Source organism: Myodes glareolus, chromosome 15 (assembly GCF_982192425.1).
Source record: "Myodes glareolus chromosome 15, mMyoGla1.1, whole genome shotgun sequence".
NCBI lineage: Eukaryota > Metazoa > Chordata > Mammalia > Rodentia > Cricetidae > Myodes > Myodes glareolus.
In genome coordinates, this window is record NC_142040.1 from 30,452,084 (window position 1) to 30,479,855 (window position 27,772).

The 27,772-nt window shown below is 43.8% G+C and overlaps 1 protein-coding gene across 5 annotated transcripts in view; it reads right to left on the bottom strand.

Moving 5' to 3' along the window:
- Positions 1–27,772, bottom strand: part of Mast4 (microtubule associated serine/threonine kinase family member 4) — a 582,754-nt gene that overhangs the window by 420,922 nt on the left and 134,060 nt on the right. The window contains exon 1 of one of the 5 annotated variants that reach the window (XM_087896867.1): positions 2,797–2,865. The exons of the other annotated variants lie outside the window; for them this stretch is intronic. Within the exon in view, the coding sequence (XP_087752993.1) occupies positions 2,797–2,850 (54 nt within the window). The 5' untranslated portion in view covers positions 2,851–2,865. Of the gene's footprint in view, positions 1–2,796; positions 2,866–27,772 lie in introns of those variants that run through there. 5 annotated transcript variants of the gene reach the window in all.

The following is a 27,772-nucleotide window of genomic DNA, read 5'->3' on the forward strand; positions in this document are numbered from 1 at the left end:
AATGTTTTCCAACTTTTCCATACCCCGAAGACGGTGCTCTGCAAGTTTAACAGAGGATGTCCTGAAACTCTCACCGAGGCTCAGGGACACAGACGCATGGCTTTGCTCTGCTCAGTCAAGCATTTCCGGTGTCCCTCCCTCAGCAGACTGCAGGCTGCTCCAGAGCCCAAACCCCGTCCTGTGTCACCTAGCGTGCCATTAGCCATGAGCACCTTGTCATGGAAGTCATCATCTGAAGATACACTTTTCCTTTATCCATCGATAGCAAATCGGGATTTTCAGGGACCGACTTCCTCAAAAATCCCTACATTGGTTTTAACAAAGCTGTTTTCCCAGTATGTTTAGGGTATACTGGGAACAGGTCCATTTGCATATTACTAAATTTATAATTCAGACAGAGGTGCAGCATGCCACCACACGCCAAAGATGGACCACTCCTTTCCTTCGAAGCCTGTTCAAGGAAACACAAAAGCATCCTAGGGAACCACAGGTGCATGACCAAGAGAAACCACGTCTGGATGTGAAGGGAATTCACAAAATGCCTGATCCTGGGACTGCTGATCATACACAACCATCTGTGTGTCCCGTAACTGTCTCCTTGTTTACTGTCGGACAAAAGGCTGAGAAGAATAAAATCCATCACGGTTACATGTGACTTCTGTCTTCAAAGACGAATACAAGGTGAATACATGGCGTGTGTGAGAGCATCTAATCTTCAGTTCCTCTGCCTTTCCCATCACTTACACCATCTGCAGACAAGACAAGGACCATGGGTACATCCTCCTCTGCCAAAGCCCCTCCCCCCAGCATGGCGCCACCTACCTACCTCTCTAGTGCACACTGTAACCGTCCACAAACACCAGCTTCCAGCTTATCTACTCTCTCCCGCTAGATCTTCAGACACTGCCCCGCCAGGCACGCCAATCGTCCCACTCACGGTTTCTAAGCATTTACAGGGATCTCATGAGGAGAAGGAGACACAGCTCAGACAGTAAAGAACCAAACTCACTTATTCTCACTCTTCAGGATGCAAAGCTTACGGTCAGTACTAACTTCTCTTTCTCATCCCACATTCCAACAGTGCGCCTGCTAACTCATCCTTCAAAATACATCTCCAAACCTACTCACCTCATCTGTCCCACTACCCACCTTGTCCCTGGCGACCTCTTCCAACAACCTCCCAAAGGCTCCTCCCGCCTGCTCACTAATCTCAGGACAGTCACCAGTGGCCGTTTTTCAAACATATGCCAGATTCCCCAGCTGGTCGGCTGGAGGAGTTCTTTCTTGGTTTGTCCTTCACCCAAAACAAACTCGGTGCTGACACACTGGCCTGCTAGGACCTCCCACCTGCTGACCCCAGCCAACACTCTCCACTGTTCTCACCCGCACCTCCTTCTTCTGCAGAACCGCAATGGCTCCGGACATCTTCCTGGGAGACACCCTTAGCTAGCCTGTCTGCTCCACATTTCCAGGACTCTGTTCAAGTGAGTCTCTCTGAGAGGCTCCGGCGCTAACTAACTACGTAGATGACCATACTCCTCACTCGATTCTTTTTCTCATAGCATTATTGCCATGTCATATATGAGAGCTTTTTGTTTTTTGTCATTCTCCCTCGGCATTGGTGTGAGTAACAGGAAACTTTATGTCTGTTTCTTCTGCAGCTTTATCCCTACAATAGCACTCATGGAAGAAGGAAGGGAGGGAGGGAGGGAGGGAGGGAGGGAGGGAGGGAGGGAGAGAGGGAGGGAGAAAAAAAGAAAGGAAGGAAGGGAGGGAGGAAGGAAAGAAAGAAGGAAGAAGGAAGATTTTTAGTATGAATAAATGAGTTGCTAATGTCTGTTACATAGAGGTATTTAGTCAAAATATAACAATAGTAAACAGAGAACACATGCCATAAAATACACAGCAATAAAAAGCCTTTATTGCTGAAAAACTTAAGAAATTACATCAAATGTAATCAACATGAAATTCTGTGAGTCTCCAGTACTTTGACAAAATTGAGCGCTTCACGTATGGGAAGAGCCTTAGGTTATATCAAATGGCCTCCTTTAAAAGAGCCTTTTATATATACTAAACTAGTATGTTAATTTCTGAACAGGGCTATCTCTGAAGGTGATCCCTAAATAATGAATCACGCAACCTTTTAACTGCATCCCTCCTGGCGTATGCACTCGTGTCCATCAATCCAGCGTCTCCCAGCATCATCTCTCTTTCCTGTAATTCCGCACGCGTTCCCACGATGTGACACACGTGCATTTTAACGACATATCCAGAATGCATGTGCCCTAAGGCTGAAGTTCACGAGTTCAAAGGGATCACCAGTGTCATTTGCATTCATAATGGATTCTGACACTGTAGTGTCAGACTAATGAGGACTCACTAGCGAAGTCAAAACTAACAGGAAAATGTAGCTTAGTTATTCCGATTCTTGGTATTAAGTAGTTTAAGAATCGAAAATCAAAAACACCTGAGTTATGAAGCTGTCTCGATCTTGCTTATAACTCTATAGTTGCTCTTTCTTTTCCTTACCACCCAATAAAGAACCCAATAGGAAAGTTGAAATGACTTTACTGTGTTTTATAATTAGATTTTACTGTTAAGGCAAAGTCTACAATCAATATTTTAAAACCTGATAGGATAGCCTTCTGTAGCTCACACAGCCATTACAGGATTCACCTTAATTCCACAGCGGCTGGACGATCAGACCGGAGCTGGCACTTAGGTGTCTCCATTAAGGTATTTAACCCTTAACGCACCTATTCTTCACCTTAGAACATTACTAATGCTCACACTTACCTTCTCAGCTGGGCATGAGCACTGACAGATTTCACACGTGTAAGTACTGGACATCCAGAAGATAGAAAGTGCCCATTCGTGTGTGCTGGACTTACTTTCTGCTTTACAGGCGCCTCTCCCATTGCCTCCGTGAAGTTTCTATGTGCAAATTAAACCTGCTATGACTTTACCCAGGACTCTGGTTTTTGTTTGTGTAGCTGAAGTGAGAGTTTGGTTTAAATTCCCCTACAGTTATCCCAGGTCAGATGCCTCCATGTTGGAGGCCAGGATGCCTGATATATGAGAAGTCACATTTTCTTGTCCTTGTAAGTCTTCAGCCATACTATCTCATTTAGGAGGAGTCTTGAATCCCTCCCAAATGCCCAGGGACAGAAAGGCCACATCCCAGGCAAGTTATTCTGTCTGAAGAGACGATCTCAGAGGTGGTGAGGACAGAGGGATGGTGCACGAAAGGGACAAGCACATCCAAGCAATCCATAACCTAAAATATCGGTGCTCACTGTCTGGCTGCCTTCCCAGGCGCACTTCAGTTGATCCTTCTCTTAGCTGGCTGACAAGGGATGGTCCCTTATTCTGCCCTTCAGAGCCACACCTCCCAGGGACCTTACATCTGCTCTGCACTATTCAAGAATACATTTAAAAAACTACTTCTCATTCTTGGCACCGCCTAAAGAATATGCTATGTCCCCTTACTGCATCCTAATATCTAAATATTGACCGGCCAGGCCACCAAGAGAGTGGCAGTCCTGACCATTCTGTATTGGGTCTGTTAATTGATTTTGCTGACAATCATTCTGGATTACATCCCCCAGAAGACAGGCTTCCGTGTAATGATGCTATACGCCACAGTCCTACAAATCTGGCTGCTCAGACCCATCGTGGACAAGAAAGGGGTGCATACCACCGGGTCCTAGTCAATGCTCAGCTCCATTTATGAGTATTTACTAAGCTGTTTTGTTGTTGTTTTCTTGTTTGAAACAGTCTCTATTTCCAAGTAGTCTCAAGTTCAAGATCTACCTGCCTCGGCTTCCTGAGGATTAGCACAGGTGTGCATAACTGTACCCAGTTTATCACGCAGCATTATCGCAGGCTGAGTGCTAGGCACAGGTGTAGGCAAACAAACAGTAAACAATACAGACTCACTAGGGACTGCTTTCAAGGCTAGGAGGGAAACACCATAAAGATGTTTTTGGATGTCAGCACCAGAACCAGTGTTGCTGCTGCTGGGTGGTGGGTGGGCTTTCTCCTGGGAACTATATACCTAGCCAAGCTTCTCAGACACCTGTGGCAAAGTCCCTCACTCCTCATCAGGAAGTGGAATGTGTCCCATTCCCAATCAAAACTTTATATAGACAGACTTCACTTTATCCTCCAAAGTAGGATTTTCAGTTTGTGGAAATTTTTGTCTTAACATACACACCCTTCTCTCTCCCTCTCTCTCACACATGCACGCATGCATGCGCGCGCACACACACACGCACACACACATACATAAACATCCACACACACATACACAAGCACACACATATAGATATACATGCTTTCTCTCTCACACACATAGACAATCACATACACACTCACATATGCACATACACACAAATGCATACATAAACAAACACATACATTCTTTCTCACATACTCACATATACATTCACATACACACATACATACACACACACAAACACACATATACCCATACATTCTCTCTGTCATACCCCCACACTCCCCGCCACATTTCAGGGTCAGTGCTTGGAGTCATTCTTGGATTTAGGATAACTGTCATGGCTGAGTCCAGAGATGCTAATAAATTTATCTGCTTATCCTGCCATGCACAGGGCAGCCCCAACAACAAAGACTTATTGGAGCTGTATGTCAAGATGTTGCTGTTGGGTTCTCTTGCTCTATGCTTGCTTTCTTTTTGTCTGTCTTCAGTTTCGAATTATTTCCCCCACAAAGTTATGTGCTGTAGTAGGTCGCCTTAAAACCTTTGAGAACAAGCTGGGTGTGGTAGTTTGAATGTAACTGTCCCCTAGAAGAACATAAAAAGTGGCACTATTAGGAGGTGTGGCTTTGTTGGAGTAGGTGTGGCCTTATTGGAGGAAATGCGCCACTGTGGGTGCAGGCTTTGAAGTTTCTATGCTCAAGATACCACCCAGTGTCTCAGACACTGTGTTGCCTTCTGATCAAGACATAGCCAGCACCATGTCTGCCGCACACCACCCAGCTCCCTGGCATGATGAAAATAGACTGAACCTCTGAAACTCTGAGTCACCCAGTTAAATGATCAAGGTGTCTCTTCACAGCGACAGAACACTTGCTAAGACACTGGGAGATAGTGACACATGCCTGTAATCCCAGCACTCAGGTGGAGCCAGGAGAATCAGAGTGGAAGGCCAGCCACTGCGACATAGTATTTGAAGCCAGCCTATGCTACAACTTGTCTTAAAAGAACTTTTGAAAATAAATGAGAATGGTAGAAAAAAATAGAGTCAGCAAAACTATGTTTACAAGGTCTGATAAGTCAACAATTCCCCAAATAACTCGTTCAAATGATTTTACTCTTTATTGAGATCACTTTCTCAATGAATGGCCACACTGATAAAACAAAAACCAAAACTCTTCAACAAGAATATATTTAAACTGGAAAATGTACTGGATACCAATATCATCTTCTACCTTTGATATCTGGTGGGGATGGGGACAAAATCCAGAAATTTGAGATTCACCTGTCTCATCTTCCAAAAATACTGGGATTATAGGCATGTACCCCCATGCCTGGCTTCCATCTCTGATTTCACAATTACTTCCTGGGACCACAAACTTCAATTAGCAATATGAAATAAGTTTCAGAAATGCCCTAAAATGCATTGTTAGATCAAACTACAATGGCCTAAACAGAGCTCTGAGCAGGTTCCCTGCTTAATTTAAGCCTGTGGATTATTTCCCTTCCTCCCTTCTGAGTGAGATATGTAAATTAGCGCTTTGATAACATTCTCTCATTTGTCTGCCAACTCAACTTCAAGGAGGTCAATTCCTTAGCCCATGAGCATCTGCATACATACACATCAACCAGCAGCAAGAGCGCATGGTCACTGCCCAAGGAAGGGTGCCATGCAGCAGGCATTTAACTGCAACTGAGTATGATGTGTACATTAAGCCGTGAGTTCAATCACTGAAAGATGTGAAAAACAGAGCCAACAGTATTTGACAGCCTCAAAACATGGCATTTACCCATGCACTTTTCAGAATATTAATTGGTATTTAGTGTTTGGTTAGGAACAATGACACAGGGGAAAACAAGGGAACCGTACAACTCGACTTTGCATATATAGATCACCTGTTTTCCCGTCGCTTTAATATTCCGGATGTTTCCCTGACCTTTATTTAGGAATCTAATCTATGCCTGCAGTTGTTTACTTATCTGAAGTCATTAAACTCCCTTGATACCATCCTGTCCCCACCAGCGATATAACTAAAGAGTCTGACCCTGGTTAATAAGCAGGAAGAAAAAACACTTCCCCCAGGTTATTTTCCTTCAGCATAAACCAGAATGGAAAAGTATCACATGGTCCCACAGAGCTGACATTATATGCCTGCTTCCTCTTTTCTCAGCATTAGGTTTTATTAATATTCCTAACTTACTAAATGAGGAAGGAGAGATGCAAGGGTTCAACATCTTCAGCTCCATAGGACATAACCTCATGGATCAAGACCAATATGGCTGACTCCAAAGCCCCATACATTTCAGTGTTCCAATCCATCTCCCTGACAGGGGCTACCATGGTAAAAAAAACTGAAGAATCTGGGGAGTCAATGGAGAATACTCCCAAGAGAAAACCTGATGCTGAAATCCTGGTGTCACCAAGTACAAATGATCCAACTAAACCCTAGGTGGTGGCCTATCAGAAGGCTCCCTTAACAGTGTGTTCAAGAATCACAATACATTAGCAGTGTAGAGCAGAAAAAAATGTATTTAATCCAATTTCCTGATATTACTGGAAGTCCAAGGCCCATGAAGATACAAAGACAGTTGGCACATGAATCTAGACCAGAACTCAAATGTCTAGACCTGATCCATTGTAGTATCGGCTGTGCTTCCTTGGGATCTTTGCTTCTTGAAGCCTCAATGTACCCAGCATGCTGTTGCTCTTATAACTAACTTAAGTGATTCCCTGTGATTTTCTAATTATCCACATTCAAGCAATCCAAAGTTGTTCTAAAAGATGACCCGAATGCTCATTATAGATAGACAATGGCTAAGGACTAATGATATGAAACAAAAAAGATAATGTTCGCGAACAAAACCGCTACCACAAAACAGTAGGAACTGAGATGAATTGGGTCTACAGAACTCTAAGTACAGTTGTGGTCTGGCAGCTTATGAATTAATTCTCCTTACTGGGTTGTCAGAGCAATACTACATCACTCACTGCCTTCGCTCACAATTGCTCAGACAGATCACAGTCAGCAGCTTGGAAGCTAGAGCAGGAAGGAACATGGAGTATCCGAAGACGTGCTCATTTTCCTTATTCCTTGGAGCTTCCCCCTAAATGTCTATCTTTCTTTAGCTATCAACTGATCCACCAGGGCCAGGTCCTCAGAAGCTGCCAACATGCGGGAACCAGGAACGTGGCAAGGGAGTGGTCTGCACTCAGAAGCAAGTATCTAGAAATGGAACAATTTTTCAAGAACTCTCTTACTTTCATTTATGTAGACAAGTGTGGCCTGTGTGTACGTATGTGCAGGTACCCACAGAGGTCAGAGGAGGGCACTGGATCCCCTGGAGCTGGACTGACGGGTCACCTATTGCGGGTAGAAGAACTGAATTCAGGACCTCCTCTGGAAGAGTAGCAAGTGCTCCTAAACACTGTGCCATGTCTCCAGTCTAAATGCAAACCACTTTTAATTCCATCTAGAAAATAAAGATAACTATCTTCCTCATGGGATTCCTATGGATCGCTATGAAACCCTGAGTGTAATACAGTAAGACAATAGAATGCCGACTCTTTCCCATTCTTCCTACCCCTTCTCAGACTCATCTTTTTTACTTTTGCCAAATTTGGGACTTTTCTCCCATCACATTCACAAAACTAAAAGTAAAAAATCGTACGAGTTGTATTTACTTATAATTTTGGTGTGGGAGGGCAAAGATAGCACCTCTTGTAAAATAACACCTATGCTTTTTCAACAAACCTATACAGAAATATTCATTTTCTAATTTCACATTAAGAGAAAACAGGCTTTTGGGGTATGTCAGCAGCAGAGTTGAAGCCTGAACTCTGACCCAAAAGGCCAAGTGCAAGTTCTTAAGAATCACGTGTCACAAATTCCCAGGAGCCCAGGGGCATCATCAGGTTAAAACAGACACTGCTGAGAAAGACAATCACCAAAACTGTGGCAAACAGTAATGGTGAACGGGCGGCTCCAGGGACTGCGGTGGGCAGGGAGGGAAGGACAACAAGGACTGCCTTTATCAGCTTTCTTTCCTCTTCAGGGGAGGAAGATAGCCAGGGATGGTGATAGGAGAGTAAAAGAGAGAGAGAGAGAGAGAGAGAGAGAGAGAGAGAGAGAGAGAGAGAGAGAACTGGGGGTGAAGAAGAGAAAGAGAAAGATCAGTAAGAGAAATTTAGAAAACACAGCCAATGTCCCGAGTGTTCCAAGCTTGCGAGTCCCCCAGAGTCCCTCCCCTTCCTCTCTTGCTTGTCTGCGAGAGGAGCAAAGAAGACCCAGCCTCTCTCTTAGCAAAAATAATACAAGAAAGCGATGTCAACACACATTTATTATCTAATTTAAAGGATGGGCTGTCGCGATGCTCTACAATTATCTGGCAGGTGAACTTTCTAGGCGTGTCTACAGTTGGTCCTCTAGACTACTTCAGTTGTGGTGAGAAGCCCCACCCACTGTGGTGGCACCATTTCCTGGGCTGAGTTTTGGACTGAACAGAAAGGAGGGACACTGAGCAAGAGCCTCCCTCTGTTCTGCTCCTTGACTGCGGGTGCGGTGGCCGGCACCCTGAAGGGTCAGCCAGTGCCTTCTCCCGCAAAAAGAAAAAAAAACCTGCAACCTTTTCCTACAAACTAAAACAAGCCCTTAGCCCCTTATGTGTTTCTGCCATAGCATTTTATTACAGCTACAGGGAAGGAAACCAAGACAGTTAGGAAATGTTTACTATGAAATAAACAATGACAAATAGATTTCACAATAATAAGTTTTTAAATGATTTTTTAAAAAATTTAAGATAATAATTTTTCAAATTTCAAGGCCTTGAAGAATCGGGAGCTCCTCAGCTTAGCACACGGTAGGCCCCCTGCCTAATTTCTGGCAGACCAGGTTCCTAGCCGGCTGTCTACTTTGTTTTCTGGAGTAGAAATTTTTTTGCTTTGTAATTACTACTCTTCCTGTCCGGTGCTCCCAGAACTTGAGGTCTGTGGACTACTGGATCTTGGGCTGGCTTTTCTCATCGCTGAAATGCAGTCACCTGAGCATCTGCTCCACCATGATGGTAAATCCCCATCCTGGCACACGTGGCCTACACGGTGCCAAATGTCTGCCTTGCTCAACTGAAGCTAGGCTCTGGACACTGGACTTGATAGAACTCTGCTGAATAATGCTGGTGTCTAGCTTCCCTGTGTGTGGTTTGTTGCCCCTGAAAGCTGAACCCCAAGTCATCCTTCCGCACCTGGACTCCCAGTCCCTGACAGTCAGGCCACCTGAACTGGAGAATCAGAAAAAAAAAAAAAAAAAGCAAATGGCAGAAAGTCGCACAAAAGGAAGCAAAGAGGATGTGTGCATGTGTGCGGGAAAGAAAACAGGGAAAGAGAAAAGAGGAAGTAGCTTCTCTTGGAGCAGGCTGACACTGGAGATGAATCCAGTCAAATGGATCTTCCTGGTCTACTCTTCATTTGGGTTATGAGCATGTGTGAGATTTGACTGAGCCTTGAAATTCTACTTTGTTCGCCAACCAGGAAGCAAACTCTCCCGCACACGTTTCTTCCCCCTTGGAAGGTGGAGCTCTGCGCAGGACCAATGCTATTTCTGCCAGGAAGAAAGTCTGCTCGAGGCTACGAGAGCACAGGGTGGATTGAAATGTTGTCGGGATCCACATGCTATCAGGTTTGTTTTGCCTTTGGTACAAGCTCTTGACTCCACAAAAAGAAGTATTCTTCAGAGCCGCATATGGGGTGGTAAAGAGAGAAAAGCATTCACTGACAAGAGTCTCTGGAGTCCTCCAAGCTGCCCCTAGGGACCTGGAGAACTGTCTAAATAAGACCAACGGGACTGCTGGGGGGCAGCTAAAAAGCGGGGAGGGTTTATCATGGGCTTTCTTCCCCCTCACGTGCACACACACAGGAAATCTGGACCTATTAGTTAAAATCACACCCAATTTTAGCTAATAAGGGTGAGAACACTTTAATCTCCCCTCCCCCCCAAAAAAAAAACTAAAACAAAAATGCATCAGGGCACAAGACCTTCAAAGAAGAACACTGACAAGCTACTGTGTAGACCAGTTCCCACCTCGGAAAGTGTGGCCACGCTGACCTCTGACAGAAGTCTGAAAATGGACTCAGGTGGATGAGCCACGGAGCCACTTAACACTCAGTCTCCGACCTAACTCGGTCTTCCATGCCCTGGGTCTATACTTTACCTTCCCACCACATCTCACTGGTGAGAGGATTCTGTGCCGAACTTGTGTGTATCTGAATGTTGAAATCAAAAGATACGCTAAGAGGAAGTTGCAGGTTTGAACTTCAAATCTGTCTGGGAGCAGAGAGAGGCCTCTGCAGACACCGGAGTGTGCTCTTCAACCGATCTAATGCTCTGGGAAGGAAGGGGGTGGGGATGTTGGGAGAAGGGACAGAAAGTGGCGAACAGATGCAATGGATTGGTGGACTTATTTCTAATGTTCATTTATGTTATTTGTAACCAATATATTTAATTTTATATTTTAATTAGCCAGTAGAGGAATCTCAATGCTTTCCACACAGAGAAATGATATTAGTTTGAGGTCATGGCTCTGCTACTTGCTCTAACCTGATCCTAACACACTATATACATGCATTTCAATATTGCAATGTGAACATATGTACAATTATTATGAGCTGATTAAATGTAATTCTATTTTTCTTATATGAGGATTTTAAGTAATGGTTTTCTCTGTCATGTATTTATTTAAAGATTAACTAAACCCAGCGCACACCATGGGAAGCACAGCTTTGACTGATGAGGCCACACCTATTTGATGGATCCAGGTGGGGAAGCCCAGCTCTCATTACCCACGCATATCATCATGGATGTCAGAAGCCAGGCTGCCACCTCACCAGCGTTATGGTCTTTGGTCTCCCATTCCACATTTCTCTAGAAGCTAAACTATCCTTCTCATCTCTAAGGTGCCTAGGTACAACCTATGTTAAACCACCATAACCACTAACATCCACCCTTGACCTTCACCATTAATGCCATTCCAGGCATTGGCAAAGCACAGCCGTGCACCAAATAAAATGCTGATGGACCACTGATCCACTTATGTCTTACACATTCAAAGTATGAAAGTGTGTTTGAGTAGTGTGGCAGTGATAAAACCCACAAAACTTAAAATATTAACTGTCCAGACTTTTATAGATCAAGTTTGCAGATGCCTGGCTCATTTAATACATTCACCAAGCATTGACTATGCTCCAAATATTGTTGGATAATGTGGTCACTAACATGAAACTTTCTTCACGTAGTAACACTGACGGTAAAGGAGAGAGGAGAAAAGGGATCAGAGTGAGGACATTTGAACACTGGGAGTTAGAGGTGATTGCTCTGATGGGGTTAGGGGGAAGAGACACCTGCTAGAGACACAAGAGATGGAAGGCAGCTCTGCAGAAAGTGAGATTTCCAGACTAAGGGAGTGTGGAGTACCTGGCCCAGACATGAGAACGAGTTTAACATATTGGGGGAAAAAAGCAAGCAAGGTGACTAGGAAGTGTTGTTTATCTGTGCTCTCATTGCCTGACTCTCCCCCACCACACCAGGTACCATTGCAACTTCTCTCTCCAGGTCACCTCACTGATGCTCTGAAGCCCTCTGACACACAGTTCCATCTGGGAGATTAGGTGATTCAATAAGGGTATCGATGTTGTGATCACTGGTAGCTGCTGATTCCAGCCCTTCCTGCACCGCTTCCCTCCCATTCAGACAGGCGGCCCCAGCACCCATGGTGTCAGCCATATGCTCGCAGCTCCAGCTCTAAGGTACTGTTGAGGTTGGCCCACACTGACACAGGCCGACTGAGGCATGAAAGAAGCTCCTTCTCTTCAACTGTGTGTGCGTGCATGTGTGTGTGTGTGTGTGTGTGTGTGTGTGCTTCTCTTCAACTGTGTGTGCGTGCATGTGTGTGTGTGTGTGTGTGTGTGTGTGTGTGTGTGTGTACGCGTGCACGCTTAGTGAGGGTCTTACTGTACTTCTGGACCACCTCCACTCCACTATTCTCTAAGCCCCTAAAGACTACCCCCAAAAGAACAGCTGAACTAGCAGAAACTCCCCACAGCCAGGAAACCACACAAGAAAGAAAGGGAGAGAGGAATCTGTCTTTGCAGCAAGTCTGTGAGCAAAGACAGCCGCAGGGAGATGAAGTTCAGAGAAAATACCCAAGTGGAGAAACGATCTGCCATGTGCATTTCTGTGAAGCACAGCGCAGAATGTGCTAAGCAGCCCTACAGCAGGCAGGGTTTAGACAAATGAGACTGTACATAGCCCCGCACTGTGCAACTCATGATCAACCAAGAAACAAGGCAGATTCCCAGTCTTCCTTGTTCTAGAGTGTATTCTCCCATGGTCACTGCCCTCCCCTCCCGTGTCTCTTCAGAATTTACCCCAGCCTCTGATGCAGTGGCTCCCAACCTTCCTATTACTGTAACCCTTTAATACAGTTCCTCATGGTGTGGTGAGCCCAACCATAAAATTATTCTGTTGCTCCCTGATAACTGTAATTTTGCTACCATTACGAAGCGTGATGTAGATGTCTGATATGCGACCCCCAAAGGGGTCGGAACCCACATGTTGAGAACCGCTGCTCTAATGCTTTCCTCTCAAGCACTCACGTGCGACCAGAGTGCCCTCCAGCTTAGATGAAAAGAAACACCTACCCACAGACACACCCAGCTGCCCTTCAGTCAGCTAAGCCTCCCGATGATGGCTCCTCACAATTTCCTCTGCCTTCCCAGAAAGACACATGGATAAATTCACATTGTAACCATCAATATCACAACACCAAGACATTCCCAAGCCCTTCATAGTAAAGTTGCACAGCACAGGAACCAGGGGACAAAGAGCTCCAAGGATGTCACCTACAAAAAGCAGAAGTGCCGAAAGAGGTGGGAGTAATGGGGAAAAGAACACAGCCTATTTGGGAGGAAAAAAAAAATCACAAAATACTACACTGTCATCTGGGTCTAGGCACTTGGTGCAGAAAAACACAACGCTGTAACTTGGTCAATGCATGACTACCTCGTCTCAGGCCTTATTGCTCAGCTAAGTGGTGGGCACAGTCAACTTGGTACAAGAGTCACTCAAGGTCACAGATTCTCCAAGGGACAAAGAGATGCACCATGGAGGCAGAAGAAAAAGACTGAAATAAAGTTGCAATGCCCTTTCCGATAGGAAATGACGCCACTGGCCACTTCAGACTTCCTTAGTGGGGGGCCCAGTCTCTATTACCTTGTGAAGAACCACTGCCATCTCTCTCCTCTCCCACAAGAATCCCTGCCCCCAGAGGTCAAGGAGAACAAGCAAAAGTGACTGTTCCCCACCCCACACATAGATGAAGCAGGATGGAGCTAAATATCCCAGAGTCCTCAAGGAGGGAACAGTAGGATTATCTATCCTGAAGTATAAGATAATTTTACATCTGTGTTACATAAATGACATTTCACTAAAATGTGAAATAAATGTAGCATATGTAAATACGTGCCCCCACTGATGAGAATAGGAAAAAGCAAGAAAGTCAACCTTGAGAATTATTTCCGAAAAACTTGGAAATGGTTGTTACACAAATCACACAAACACAATTAAGTGGTGGCATTTTTCATCTGTTAATAAGGCACAGTAGCTAATTAAAGAAAAAGAAAGATCTATAGGAAGATGACAATGAAGGCATCAATAATTCAAGACTTCAATAACTGCTCTCAGAGAGGGAAGGAATCTACCTGAAACCTTTCAAAGACTTTTATAATTCAAAATCTCAAGCAGTCACAGTATCTCATGCTCCAAATTTAGTCAAAACAATGGCACTTAATCAAGTTTGAAAATGGAAGGTCAGAGAAGTTACATGAAAGGAGTATGAGCAACCAGAGTATTCAGCACAACCAAACCCCAGAAGTCAGGGAGATGGCTCCCTCAAAAAGTGCTTGCCACTCAAGCATGAGGATCCATGTTCAACCCCCAGAACCTACAGTATAGTTTTAGAGTGTGGTAGAATGCTTGCAAACACAGTACTGGGGGTAGGGACAGTGACAGGGATCTCTGAGGGTTGTTGGACAGAAGCTTAGCCTCAACAATGAACTAATGAAGTAACCCTGTCTCAAAACAAAGTGGATGCACCTGAGGAACTATACCCAAATTTGATGTTTTACCACCATGTACATGTGTGCATATGCACCCCCAATACATTCTCTCTCTCTCTCTCTCTCTCTCTCTCTCTCTCTCTCTCTCCAGAAGACAGACCCAAGTCACAACACTTTACTGTAGAAGAGAACACATTGAGATCACCTAAACTGATCTACAGAAAAATATGCTCAGAATAAGGATTTCTCCCACTCCCACCTCTATCAGTTCCTGCTGCTTTATTCCCAAAATTAGAAGCTCTTGTCTGTGTCATTCTCTGGTAAATCTTCAAAGACTGAAGGAATTCGTGCACACAGTAGATGCTGGAACCACCAGTCCTGAAGAGACTATTTTGAGTGTTCCACCTTGTAGATACAAAATAATCAATCATGGACTCTACCCAGCAAGTATGAGAAAAACAGACGTGCATCTTGCCCAGGCTAAAGCATATAATCACATGCTCACGAGCCCTTCCTCACCCTGGTTTCATCAACTCTGCATAGGGGCAGGATCATCAGCATGTCCCAGACTGAGGACAGAACCAAGCAGAGTCCCAGTTATGAGACACGAATCAGAAATAACTAAAACATACACACAAGAAGCCACCCAGAGTCCAAGGCCCTTAACTGCCCCTCTTGGTTTAGGGAGCGGCCGTGTAACACACTTTGTAGCTAAGTGGGTCTACCAGGCTTGACAGGCTCCTACGGTGCGCTCTCTGAGGGGATCTGCTTACAAGCAAGGCAGCTCTTTCCTTCCAGGTACTAACCGAATCAAATCTCTGCTCTTAAAGAATGCAAATGACAGGGTAGAGTCTACTGCCGAACAGGTTTTCATCTGCTACACTGCCTCCTGCCTCAAGCCTTTCTGAAGACTGGTTTGGCGGATCAAAGTCAAGAGAGCGACTTAGAAGTTACGCTGTGGGAAGTAATCAATACCAGCAAAAGAAAGGCAGCTCTTGCAGGTGCTGTGCTCAGAATCCTCTAACAGGCTTCCAGATCCTCCCAGAGAAGCACAGTCTCCCAAGGACGAAACACAATCAGGATGCTCTAGACCCAGAGATCGTCCAGGAGCCTCTGATGAAGGGACTGGTACTCAAAGGCATCCAGCGCTAAACTGAGACTCTCTGCTGGTCAGGGGTGGTGCTACAGGAATACCACTCTGGGGAACTTCACGGGTGACATTAACAGCTTCTTCCTGGGTGCAGGCCACAGTTTGGGACTTACTTCTAAGTGCAGAACACGGCATAAACGACGTATGACTTCTAAGGCCTGGTTACAAAAGGCCAACTCCTTCCTTGCCTGTACTTCCGCTTCTTCTGTGGACTCACACTGGAGCTCCTCCTGCCTCATATTCATGCAGAAGAAACTGCTATCGTACTCCAAACAATCAGCCAGCCCTGTGGAGCGGTCCACCTGGGAAGACTGACCTGACAAAAGCCTGCAGCAACGCGCCTGCAGTTGTGAGGAAGCCATCTTGAAATTGGCCTCTCCAGCTCCAGTCCAGCCATGAGTCGGCTGCATTCCTGGCCAGAACCTCAAGAACTGATCAGGAGCAGAACAGTTCAGTTAATTCACTCCAGGTTACTATCTCAGAAAACTTTGTATTCTAACTTCTTGGTTTTGGTTTTGTAAGCTGCTAAATTTAGAAGGTAATGTTCTATACAGCAAAATGTAACTAATATGTCAAGAGTCCTCTGGTCTAAATACATACATGTTACCAAAGTCGCATGTTCACGGTGACTTCATGCAACCAACCACACGACAACTCTGCCAACATGTCCAACCAACTATAGCATCGGCCGCTTCTTCTCATGGTTTCTGAGCTATCCTGTTTAAAGGCAGAAGAGCAGTCCCTGTCACAAAAGCATTCCCTGTCAGCCTCCACCTTTTGAAATCGGCTTTTCATGTACCACATACAGAAGCCGGTTTCATTTCTTTCATCACACCCTCTAAGTGGGCCTGCACATCATCATGATTGACAATACATAAATAAATAAATAAATAATAGCAAAGAAAATAGACAGTATTATCTGTACCTGATGAAGAAATAAATACTACTACTTTAATCCTTATTCATTTCTCCTCTTTCCCCAAAAAGCTTTGTAACAGTCCTAGCAGGGACCTCTTTCTCCATCACTGGCCCACTGTGGTTGTTATCAATTTGTTGAAGTTCATCAGAACCTGTGCTTCAGGCTCTAAGTAATTTATTATTCGCAAACAGGATTTCAGTGACTGACAGAGTAGAACATACCTTGGATTGTGCATGAGCAGACAGGGAACTGCATATGAGCCAAGGCATACACAAAAGAGCAGAAATAAATGCACTGGGGCACTCTGCTTCTCCCAGAGCTGTGTGCCATCTCCTGCTCTTTCCCAAGTGGGGTACATGGGATAGCAGGGGGATCATTAGCAGCTGGTCAACACTGTTGGCAGAGTCACTAGCCTATTCCGGATGGAACAAACAAAACTCGGGGACAGTAGCTCACCTTCAGGGTCTGGTTAAGATGAGGCAATGCCAAGGCCTACAGGACTTGTGAAAATAAGCAAGGACGAGTAACTCCTCCAGACCCTCTGACTCTAGCTGCTAGTTCTAAGATGAAGCATTCTCTGTCACTCTGTCTCAAAGCAATAAAGGAAACCTAACATCAGAAGTTTGAAAGGCGAGAAAGGTCGTCAAAGATGCTTTTGGTCCAGAGAGAAAGAAAGTGATGCGGCATGCATCACTACAGAGGAACTGTTTCCAATTCCATTCCAAACTCATTTATTGAGTCCTTGTTCAGTGTGAAGACACTAAACCAACAAAGAGTGACAAACCAAAATCGCCTCAACCGCGGCAGGTCTTGGGTCCCTGAGTAAATCCTCGACAATCATAGACCCTCTGCTCAAGCAGATACGTGCACATAGAGATACAAAACTTTATGCAGCACTGGAAGTGGTCAAGGTCCATGGATCCTGGCACAAATAATTCCTCGGTATACAGAAAGAGAAGAAATGGAGAATAGAATCAAATTTAAAATGTACATCATATAGTTTCAAACAATAGACACTAGGATAGCCTCTCTTTAAGGCAGATCAACCATCATCTTCAGCTTCATCCAAAACTAAAAATCAGGGGACAAATTACACGTTTATGAAACTAATATCATACAAAAGTCACATCCACTAATTTTCTGGCAATACTGCTTATAGATATTACTTTATCTGACCCATTTGGAATATAAAAATATTCTGCAGTCTAAAGACAGAAGCTGGGGCCTCTCAGTATTTTCAGCAGCATAAATAATTTTTGGTTATAATATCGGTAGAAAAAATCACTTCAATTTTTCATTTTTCAAAAGGCCCAGTTGCTCTAGATAAACTATATTTATGCTGTCAGAAAGAAAACATGAATGACAACTAAATTGGGCACCAGGGATTTAAAAACAAATCCTTTTTCACGGTTGCGAACTGTCTTCTGTGAGACAATTCTCAGGTGCAGTGCAAAGACTGTCCTAAGGGTGAGGCCCGAATGCTGACAGGTGTCAAGTGATAACCGACCAAATGGCCAAAACAGGGACAAAGAATGGCAGTGAGGCTCGTGGGCCTAGCCGGGACTCTCAGAAAACAGACATGGAAGAAAACACAAATAGATGCCTTTTCTGGCTCTCCCAAGTCTCTCTAGAGCAGGACTTTGAGCCACACCTGACTGGGTAACTCTAAATTCAAATTTCAGTTCTCAGTTGTGCCAATTTCATTTCAAGATCACAAAGCCACCGGTGGCTGCCATATGGGGCCCGCTGCAGAAGACATATTCCCACCATCTCCAGAAGTTCTACTGTGGGTCTCCTCTAAATAAGGGGAACCTAGAAACTTGGAACTCACTTGATCTCAATCAGCAAGTACAGGGATTCAGAGATAATCACCTTTGGTTAAGTTCTACTATTCGTAGAGAACAAAGAAAGAATTGAGACAAAGGAGCTAGGGAAGAGTTCAGAGTGAAACTTCTCTGAGTGCAATGAAGAAACCGCCCACAGGATATGGTACTACGCGTGGAGCTGAGTCTCATCTAAGAGGCAGGGTTTCCAGGCAGAGGATTATTCTTTCCTGTCAGACAGTAACAACATTTTCTGGATTTCTAATAACACGCCCTTCAGAGAAAAGGAGTTTTGAAACAAGAGGACGTGTTTCAAGAACTCAGCAGAGAAGGTTGAAAAAGGAGGAGAGGAAAGAAGGATGCAGAGATGAAGGACCATAAGGAAGATGGGAAGGAAAGGAGAAAAGATGGAGAGAGGAAGAAATACAGACACAAGACTTATTTCTAGTCCTCTGATTTTCCATGACCACATGCTGAAGTCACAATGTGTTTAATAAGAAGCACCTGAGTGCCAGGCACATGCCTTTAAAGCCAGGCAGAGGCTGGCAGAGCTCTGTGAGTTTGAGGTCAACCTGATATACAAGAGCTAGTTCCAGGACAGGCTCCAAAACAACACAGAGAGATCCTGTCTTAAAAAAATAAAAACAGTAACAACAACAACAAACCCTGAGGGTGCTGTGTGGCACAACTATGCCTGGGGAAATGCAACATGCACTGCAGATAGAGGACCCACGACAGAAAGATGGACAGATACCAAAGTTCAACTTGGTGAACCAGTGAGTTTTATTGGGGTCAGTTAGGTGAATATGGGTAAAGGGCGATTTAGAGGAATCTGAGTGAGGGGTTACTTACAGGAGCAGAAATGACTCAAAGCTGCATCATCAAAGCCCACTCTGGCCTGGGTGACAGCTCACAAAGCTGGGAACCTGGAGCACACGACACAGCCTGCAGGCAGCTCGACAGGTTGGAGAGGGTCCTTTCTAGGCACCTCACCCTGGTTTCTACATCCTTCAGAGTCTGTTTTGCAGCTTGGCTTTGCTCGTGAGAGGGGGCTCTCAGCTTTCATTGTTTACTCTGGCAGGGAGGGGCCTAGTGAATCTGATCAGTTTCAGGGAGTCCTGAAGCTATTTTGAGTTGTTTACCTCCCTACTTAAGGTTGCTTCCTGCAGGATACAATGCTTCAATGTAGGAGGAAACTGTTACACAGCAGATGGAAATGCCTAAGAGGATCACTACCCATGGAACTTGGATTTTCATTCACAGATTTTCTTCTTCAGAGAAAAACTTCATAATATGCCTCTTTATTCCTTTGCTGTTTCTGATGATAAAGTCTGTTTGAAAAGAGGATCTTTTGTTCATGTATATCTTTTTATAATCCTAGCACTGAGGAGTGGGAGGTGAAGGAAGGAGGATCAGATGTTCAAGGTCAACCTCCACTATACTAATTAAAGGCTAGCCAGAACCATATAGGATCCCCACCTCTAAATAGACAAATAAATAAATTAAATAAATAAATAAATAAGTAAATGAATATTGGTCAAGAAAAGAAAAAAAGGGAGGAAGAAAGAAAAAAGGATCTTTCTGGAAATCCTCACTTTTTCACCCCAAAATTAAGGCACTAGACAAATCATCCAAGTCTGCTTGTCATTTTGGGTCTGTGCTGTGTGACACTAAATGTTATTCTTTTGGTTTTGTCCCTTTAAGGGGCAAGCCACGCCCACTCCCAGCTACTTCTGACCTCTCGTGCCATCTTAACTCCTTCCTTCTGTTCCCTTTCCTGACATGTACACACATGTCTCCTCTATGCCTGTCTTTATGTCTCTCTGTCTCTCTTCTTCCAGGCAGAGGCCTCTTCTTTAAGTAATAAATGTTCAGCTTTATGTTTAGCCTTACGTCTATTTACTATGTCCTGTAAGCCTTTTATCCACCACCTGGTTCACCCACCCGCCTGACTCTCCCGGCCACATGGCTGGTACCAGCCTGCCGCACAGGGAATCTGCACCGTTCTGGCGGCAGCCTCTGCCTGGCTCGCAGGCTGCTCTGGGAACATGCCAGCATTATTTTTTAAAGAACAAAACTAAAGCCTATCCCCAAACTGTTCTGGAGCTTCAAGAGATTGCTACCCTGTTGGGGACTGTAAAAATGCCTCACCCAGGAACCAACTGGTAAGGGGAACATGTCTAAACACACGACAAGAGAGTAACAACTGTTTTTAAAAAGCAAAAACGAAAAGGTGACGGCACAAAAACAGGACAAGCAAAGTTTGAACTGCAGTTTTTTACATTTCTGATAAGAAGGAAGGTGTTAGGAAAGCCTGGCGACAAGGTTAGGTATCACCTATTATCTTGTCACAGACGGGATCATAAAGAGGTAAATCACAGAAAGATTTAAGAAACTTGGTATTATGTAACTTTAACAACAACAAAACAAAGCACTAAGAGAAATATTTTATTGTCTGGAATGCATCCCACTGAAACAAATATGTCCAATTATTTAACTATAATTTTATTCGAATGCAATGTTTTTGATAGTCCCTATGATAATTTCATTAGGCAAATATAAATTATGACCCATTAAATTAATTATATGACCAAATTACAGGTTCTAGCCTACTACTAACTAAGAAAAATTTTTTGCTGTGTTAGGAATTGGTAAATGGTCTACTTAAAAAGAGGGAAACCATATTTGTAGAAATACAATTAGGAAAACACATGTATGTATGAACATGGTAGTAGGGGATAAGGGTCACAGGAATAAGGAAAGCTTTAGAAATGGAACTATGTTATCCCAAAGGAAAATAATGAAAGGAACAACTTAGCTGGGTAAAGGCCAGAAGGAAGCTGATCAACTCCACAAATCACCCTTGTCTCACCAGATCCATTTCTTTTTCCACACAGCTGGAACAGTTTGCCTGACCAATCCAGGGACCAAAGGAAAATCCTGTGTCTCGGCCCCAATACATACAAATGTCAAACCATCTGTAGACGTATGATGCACTCACTCGGTGTCCATTCAATGAACCCAGTGCTGACTTCCTAGCAAGTGCTGCATGTACAAATACCACCAACAGTGTCTCTACCCTTAAGAAACCTTGGTTCTAAAAACTAGCATGCTAAGTAAATAATCACCTCACAAAATGATCGGCATTAGAATAAGGAAGTGCACCACCAACCCCACATCAGACAGAGGTCTCATCTCCAAATTATACAAAGAACTCAACAAATTGGTCAACAAAAGAACACATAATCCAATAGAAAATAGATCATAGACCTAAACAGAGACCTCTCAACAGAGGGATCTAAAATGGCTGAAAGACACTTAAGGAAATGTTCAACATCCTTAGTCATCAGAGAAATGCAAATCAAAACAACTCTGAGATTCCATCTTACACCTGTAAGAATGGCCAGGATCAAAAACAGTGATGACAACTTTTGCTGGAGAGGTTGTGGGGTAAAGGGAGCACTTCTGCATTGCTGGTGGGAGTGCAAGCTGGTACAGCCCCTTTGGATATCAGTTTGGTGATTTCTCAGAAAATTAGGAAACAATCTTCCTCAAGACCCAGTAATACCACTTTTGGATATATACCCAAAGGATGCTCAATCGTGCCACAAGGACATGTGCTCAGCTATGTTCATAGTAGTACTGTTTGTCATAGCCAGAACTTGAAAACAACCTAAATGCTCCTCAAACGAAGAATGAATAAGGAACATGTGGTACATTCACACAATAGAGTATTATACAGCAGAAAAAAAAATGACACCTTAAGATTTGCAGGCAAATGGATGGATCTAGAAAACATCATATTGAGCGAGGTAACCCAGACACAGTAAGACAATTATCACGTGTATGCACTCTTAAGTGGTTTTTAAACATAAAGCAAAGAAAACCAGGCCACAAATCACAATCCCAAAGAACCTAGACAACAATGAGGACCCTAAGAGAGATATACATGGATCTAATCTACATGGGATACTGGAAAAAAATAAGATCTCCTGAGTAAATTGGGAGCATGGGGACCATGGGAGAGGGTTGAAGGGGAGGGGAGAGGAACGGAGGGGAACAGAGAAAAATGTATAGCTCAATAACGTCAAGAAAAAAATTTAAAGAAAAAGAATAGGAAAGTACACAAGTTCCCTGAGATGTCCTGCCTGGGGCAGCAAAGGCTTTTAGAAAGAAGAGATGATGTAATAAAGCCTTTCTGTCAGAGCCAATGCCTGCATAGACCAACAAAACCTAAGTGGGCATGGTATGTAGAGGACTTACACAGCGGAAGAAGAAAAGAGTGTTTGAGGGGAGTTGAGCAGTAGGGAAAAGAAGAGAGAGACAACGTGGGAACAGGAGGAGGAGAACAATTTATAAAGGATATTGCGAGCAGTGTTCTATGGGCAAGTCGCATCTCAAGTAAAACACACAGTTCTCACTCAAGACATTGAACAAATCAGGTGCAAAGGTTGAAAGTCTGATAAGCAAGTTAGTATACAGAGTATATATATATACTCTGCCAAGACCACTTAATCCATGGTCTAGAGCGAACTGAGGAGTGGAGAGAAGCTACCACAGGAGGACAGTAATTCAGGGTCAGGAGGTAGAACAGCAGCTACCAGGCAAGTCGGAAGTGAGTTAGTTGTCTTTGTGCCTGATTGGGCAGGCCCCACAATGAACAGCATGAAGCCAAGTTCCCTATGAGGCTCTTGACTGGGGGAGCATGGATGATTTGGACTTGAGGAGCAAAGACATACATTTATTTCTTATTGGTTTAGGTCTTGAATATTTGGGGATTTTGTTTTTGTGTGTGTGTGTGTTTTAGTTTTTTTTATTTGTTTTGTTTTTGTTTTTTAAGACAAGGTCTCATTATGTAGCCTAACCAAGCCTTGAATTCCTGGTCCTTGAACTCCTTGTTGCTGGGATTACAGATCTGATGTACACTGGGAAAGGCGTTTATAACCCACTAAGCTGAGGGTCAATTACCCGATTCACTAGAGGTAGCTCCTTTAGCTGGGAGGAACAGAGAGAAAGCAGGGCAGAAGCAGCCCGCCTACAAATAAGAGAACGGGAAATAACATGAGCATGCAAGCAAAGAGAGGCACCTTCTTTAAGTGAGAGGAACAGACACCAGAGTATAAGCCGCAGGAAGACAGACTTTTCTTCTCCAGGAGAGCTGCCAGTGAAGAAATGGCCGTTTAAAGAGCAAAGTTAAACACCAAAGGGAAGCCAAAGCTGAATGGGGGCCACACAGGGTTTTTTTTTTATTTTTGTTTTCTCCTGCTGTTATGTTTTAGAGATGAACAGATGTAACCTAACAAGCAAGTGATGACTGTTAAGGCAAGAAAAGTTGGTAGTCTGCCACGCACTAGACACTCTTCAAAGAATCAAGTGACATCCCTGGGAAGATGGCACAATTAAGCCATCATGGCACGTTCACAGAACACCTTACTCTCTATCTCATGTCTGACAGAGGCGTGTCAGTGACCCCGGGGCAATAGCTACCCTGACAGTTGAATATTGCTGTTGCACCCAAGGCTACTTTGTCATAACGCACGCCATGATGAAACATGGGTGTTTGTATATAACTGTGGCTCTCCTTAGAGGTCAAAAATCCCCCTCTCTTCCATCACTCAATAGTGGTCCATCCACGATGGTTTCTACAAACTACCGCTTCAATATTTTCTCGACATGGGTCAGTGTTTGCTTTGTTTTTGTTGAAACAGAATTCTTGCTAAGTTGTTCACACTGGTCTTACAGGAATTATCCTCCTGCCTTGCTTCCCCCTCCCCCAGTACTTGGATTACAGGCATGTGCAACATACACAGTGAGTACTTATTTTAAATGTAACAGGGCTAGGAGGACGGCTCAGTGGGTAAGGGCTCTTGTCTCTAGGCTTAGTTCCAGCCATGGAACCCACATGGTAGACAAAACTGACTCCCATAAATTGTCCTCTGATCTCTGAGAGCACATCATGACATGTGTGCATACACATGCACACAAAAGCATGCACGAGTGCAACTGCGTGCATGCATACATGCACACATGCATGTACACACACACAAATACATATAAAAGATTAAATTATAAGTGTAGCTGGTGACAAATTAGACTAAAAATCCCAAACTCTACTTAGATGAGAATTTGATAACTGCTTCTATTTTCAGGATAATTTTTAGTCAATAATCCCATTTCATTCCAATTTATCTTTCATTCCCTACAGTTTGCTTTACGATACACTTTTCTCTTGTTGGCACTTACAAGTTGGTCCATAAAGTCAAGTGGCATGTGATCAGTCTGCATGTCCATTTACGATAGTTGAATTAAGTAGTCATAAAACCACAGTAAGGAAAGGTGCAGGGACAGTCACCTTTGGTATCGTATGATCGACTTCCAAAGTCTACCTTTTACAGAGGCCTTGAAAGAATTTTGTAATGTAGGCTATCCTGCTCTGAGCTGATTAATGTGAGGAAAATGCTGGACCTGAGCTCCTGCTCAGAGTCCCCTTAAATTACCAGCGATCGGCAATCCGTCATCTGCAAATATGCTGATGTCAAATGTCCTTATAATAAGCTATCACATTTTCAAACATTTTCCTCCATTACCTAACCACGAGATTTGCACAATGCACACAGCCTGCAGAGAGGAGAGTAAATGAAATATTGGATCTTGGTTTAAATGAACAAACCCTATCCTGAACAGAAGGGGCAGAAGGAATGTATAAATTGAGAAAAGAATTACCTATTCATCTTCATCAATAGGTGACACCATCATCATTTGGGCCTCTAAAAAAAGATGTTTTAATTTGCCAGGAAGAATACATCTCTTCAGGGAGGAGATTTGGGGATTCAACCATGAATAATAATGAAGTAAGCAGACTTCCTTCCTATGTAAATCCTTGTGCTGGTCTTTCAGCACAAATGAGATTCTAAGTTGTGGGGCTGGAATGGGGGGGATGGGGAGCAGGGGCTTCAGCTTATTTATTCCAGTCCATGTAAGCACACTTCATGCTTATCAACCATATCTTCCTTCCTCTCACTCAAATTAACATTAAGACGAGAGAAAAAAATATAAATATTCCCATTGGTATTGGCCAGCTTGTACCAACAACCCTGGGTTCAAAGAACAACCACTGTTCATGAGTCTGCTCAGAGCCCTGCCTACAATGTTCCTCTTGCAGGAAATCCAAGCCCTGATTGACAGATTCCTCTCATCATTACCCTACTCCCTCAACTAATGCAAAACATTCTCTTGGCATCCCCGGCTTGCAATAAATCATTCAGATTCACACGAAAGCCCAAGCTCAGCATTTATTAATTTTAACTTCCTTCTGATACCTATTATCAGTTATGGACAATGACAATATTTCTCTAAGCCCATTAATTTCTCCTTTGCACCTCAGAAAGCAGAGAGCTGGCAACAGTGTGTCTGACCTTTCGTGGTTTCCTAATCATCACAGCCTCCCGAGGGGGTGAGGGGAATTAAGGGAGTCCCAGAACATTATGCAAGGCAGGTAGACAGAATGCGAATCTGGGTAAAGCAGACTTAGAATAAGGGGCCTTCAATATGCAACACTGAAGTGATGTATAAATCAATACAGAATGATTAAAACACTGCACTGTGAAAAGGCTGCATAGTTAATATACATTCCATTATGAAAAAAAGAATGTGGCCGTCACACCAAATGCTTGGGCACGCAGAGCAATGGGAGTATGACCCAAACTGTTGAAATACATAGGGTTTTAAGGGACGGAGCTCATCAAGACCATCGTACCTTCCATTTGGCTCAATAATGTCCCTTCAAATACTCATTTGTTATTTAAATGTCCACATTACACATACATAGGCTCCCGGTCCACCCAGAGCCCCTGCCTTCTAACAGTCCAGCATTTATCAGAGAGCCCCGCTTCAAAGCTCAGCATCAATAAAAGCCATAGGATTCCTACCGACTATAGCGCAAAATCCATACCTAAATACCCCTAATTGTACAATCATCGCACTCACTGGAATAAAACATACACTTACCCTTGCCTTCCTCTGAAATGGAGCGCATTAAATGCTGTGCCACCTCTCTCCCTCACCCCCACCAGAAGAGCTAAATATTGTGAGCTTTTTCATTCAATTAACTTCCTTGAAACTAGAGTATCATGTTTACAAAGGAGCAGAAACTTCCAAAAGGGTGATGGTCTCTGGGGCTTGAGGGGAATCAGAGTGATTCACCCTGGTTCCCCTTCCATTGGACCCACTGAGAAGGGACTGATCTTTGGATGTTATTTCTTCCAAAAGTTGTATTTACCATTGACTGGAAGTTGCTGGGGAGCAAAAAAGGGAGGCATCACAAGTTTCACTAGGGAACATGTGGCGTGTTCTTCCAAAGGAAAAATAATGCCACCTCATCTTGTCTCCTGCATTTTTACATCAGAGTGAATGGGAAAATGTGTCTCAATACAAATTTTCCTGATGGAAAAGAAAGAGCCTTTGTTAGTGCCTAGTTCCACAGATATTTTTGAGCTACCTTCTGATGCCCACTGCTCTAAAGGAACCAGCTGCATACAGTCATGATTTTCCCATCATTCAAAAATTTTTTTCATGTTCATAACACCGAACTCAGTCATACGAAACACAGTAGAAAGCCACCATGAAAATAACAATAGAAAAGATAAACTAAATGAGTCAAGATTTTTATACTTAACTATCATGGAAGGGGCATAAAGCCAGCAATGCTGAGCAGTTCTGGTCACTGTAAGCAGATTCATGTGTTATGGCAGGGAACTGATGTCCCCTGGAAGCCACCCACAGAACTCTCTCAACTTGGATGTACTTTAACATCTTTCTTCTTCACCTCAAACGCAGCTTTATTTTTCATGGAAATTTCTGCTCTGTTAAAAATTCCAGCACACACCAAGAAAGGAACTTTAATTTTAGTTCCTTCTATATCTGAGACTCAGAACATTTCCACATCTCCTGTGCTGCTAAATGAAACAAAACACTGAGACCTGATATCGGGAATCTAGCAACACAAAAGAAAAAATGGTAGACATCACTTAGAAAGGGTACTCTGTGCGCACAGTGCCATTAACCCCCCTCCCCCACTAAACAATCAGACCAAGCAGACGGCCTCAGCTCCTGTTTTGGAAGTGAAAAAACTAAGTCATTTTCTTGGAGAAAACCAACAATGGTTTGCATCATGGCCCCAGTTAGGCCCCACAGACAAACACCAAAAGTATAAGCATTCTTTTGTCATGCAGCCCCCACTGACAACTCTAAAAAGAGTACCCATGTGAGAAATAGAAACTTAATAGCAGTGGTGACATCTGTGGCGACATCACTAAGCCCCTAGTTTGGATAATGTGCTGGGCATTCATGACATTCAGGCCTTTCCAGCACCTGAAACCTGCCATTCTGTATCTGGTTGTGGTGGGGGGCTGTTTTAGTAAACAAAGGAATGGAAAGAAGAAAATCAGGACTCTCTTCCTGCCCCTTGCAACAAGCCAAAGCAAACCTATGTCCACACAACTAACCACCTCTCAGCCTTGGCAGAGACAGTCTCTCGGCA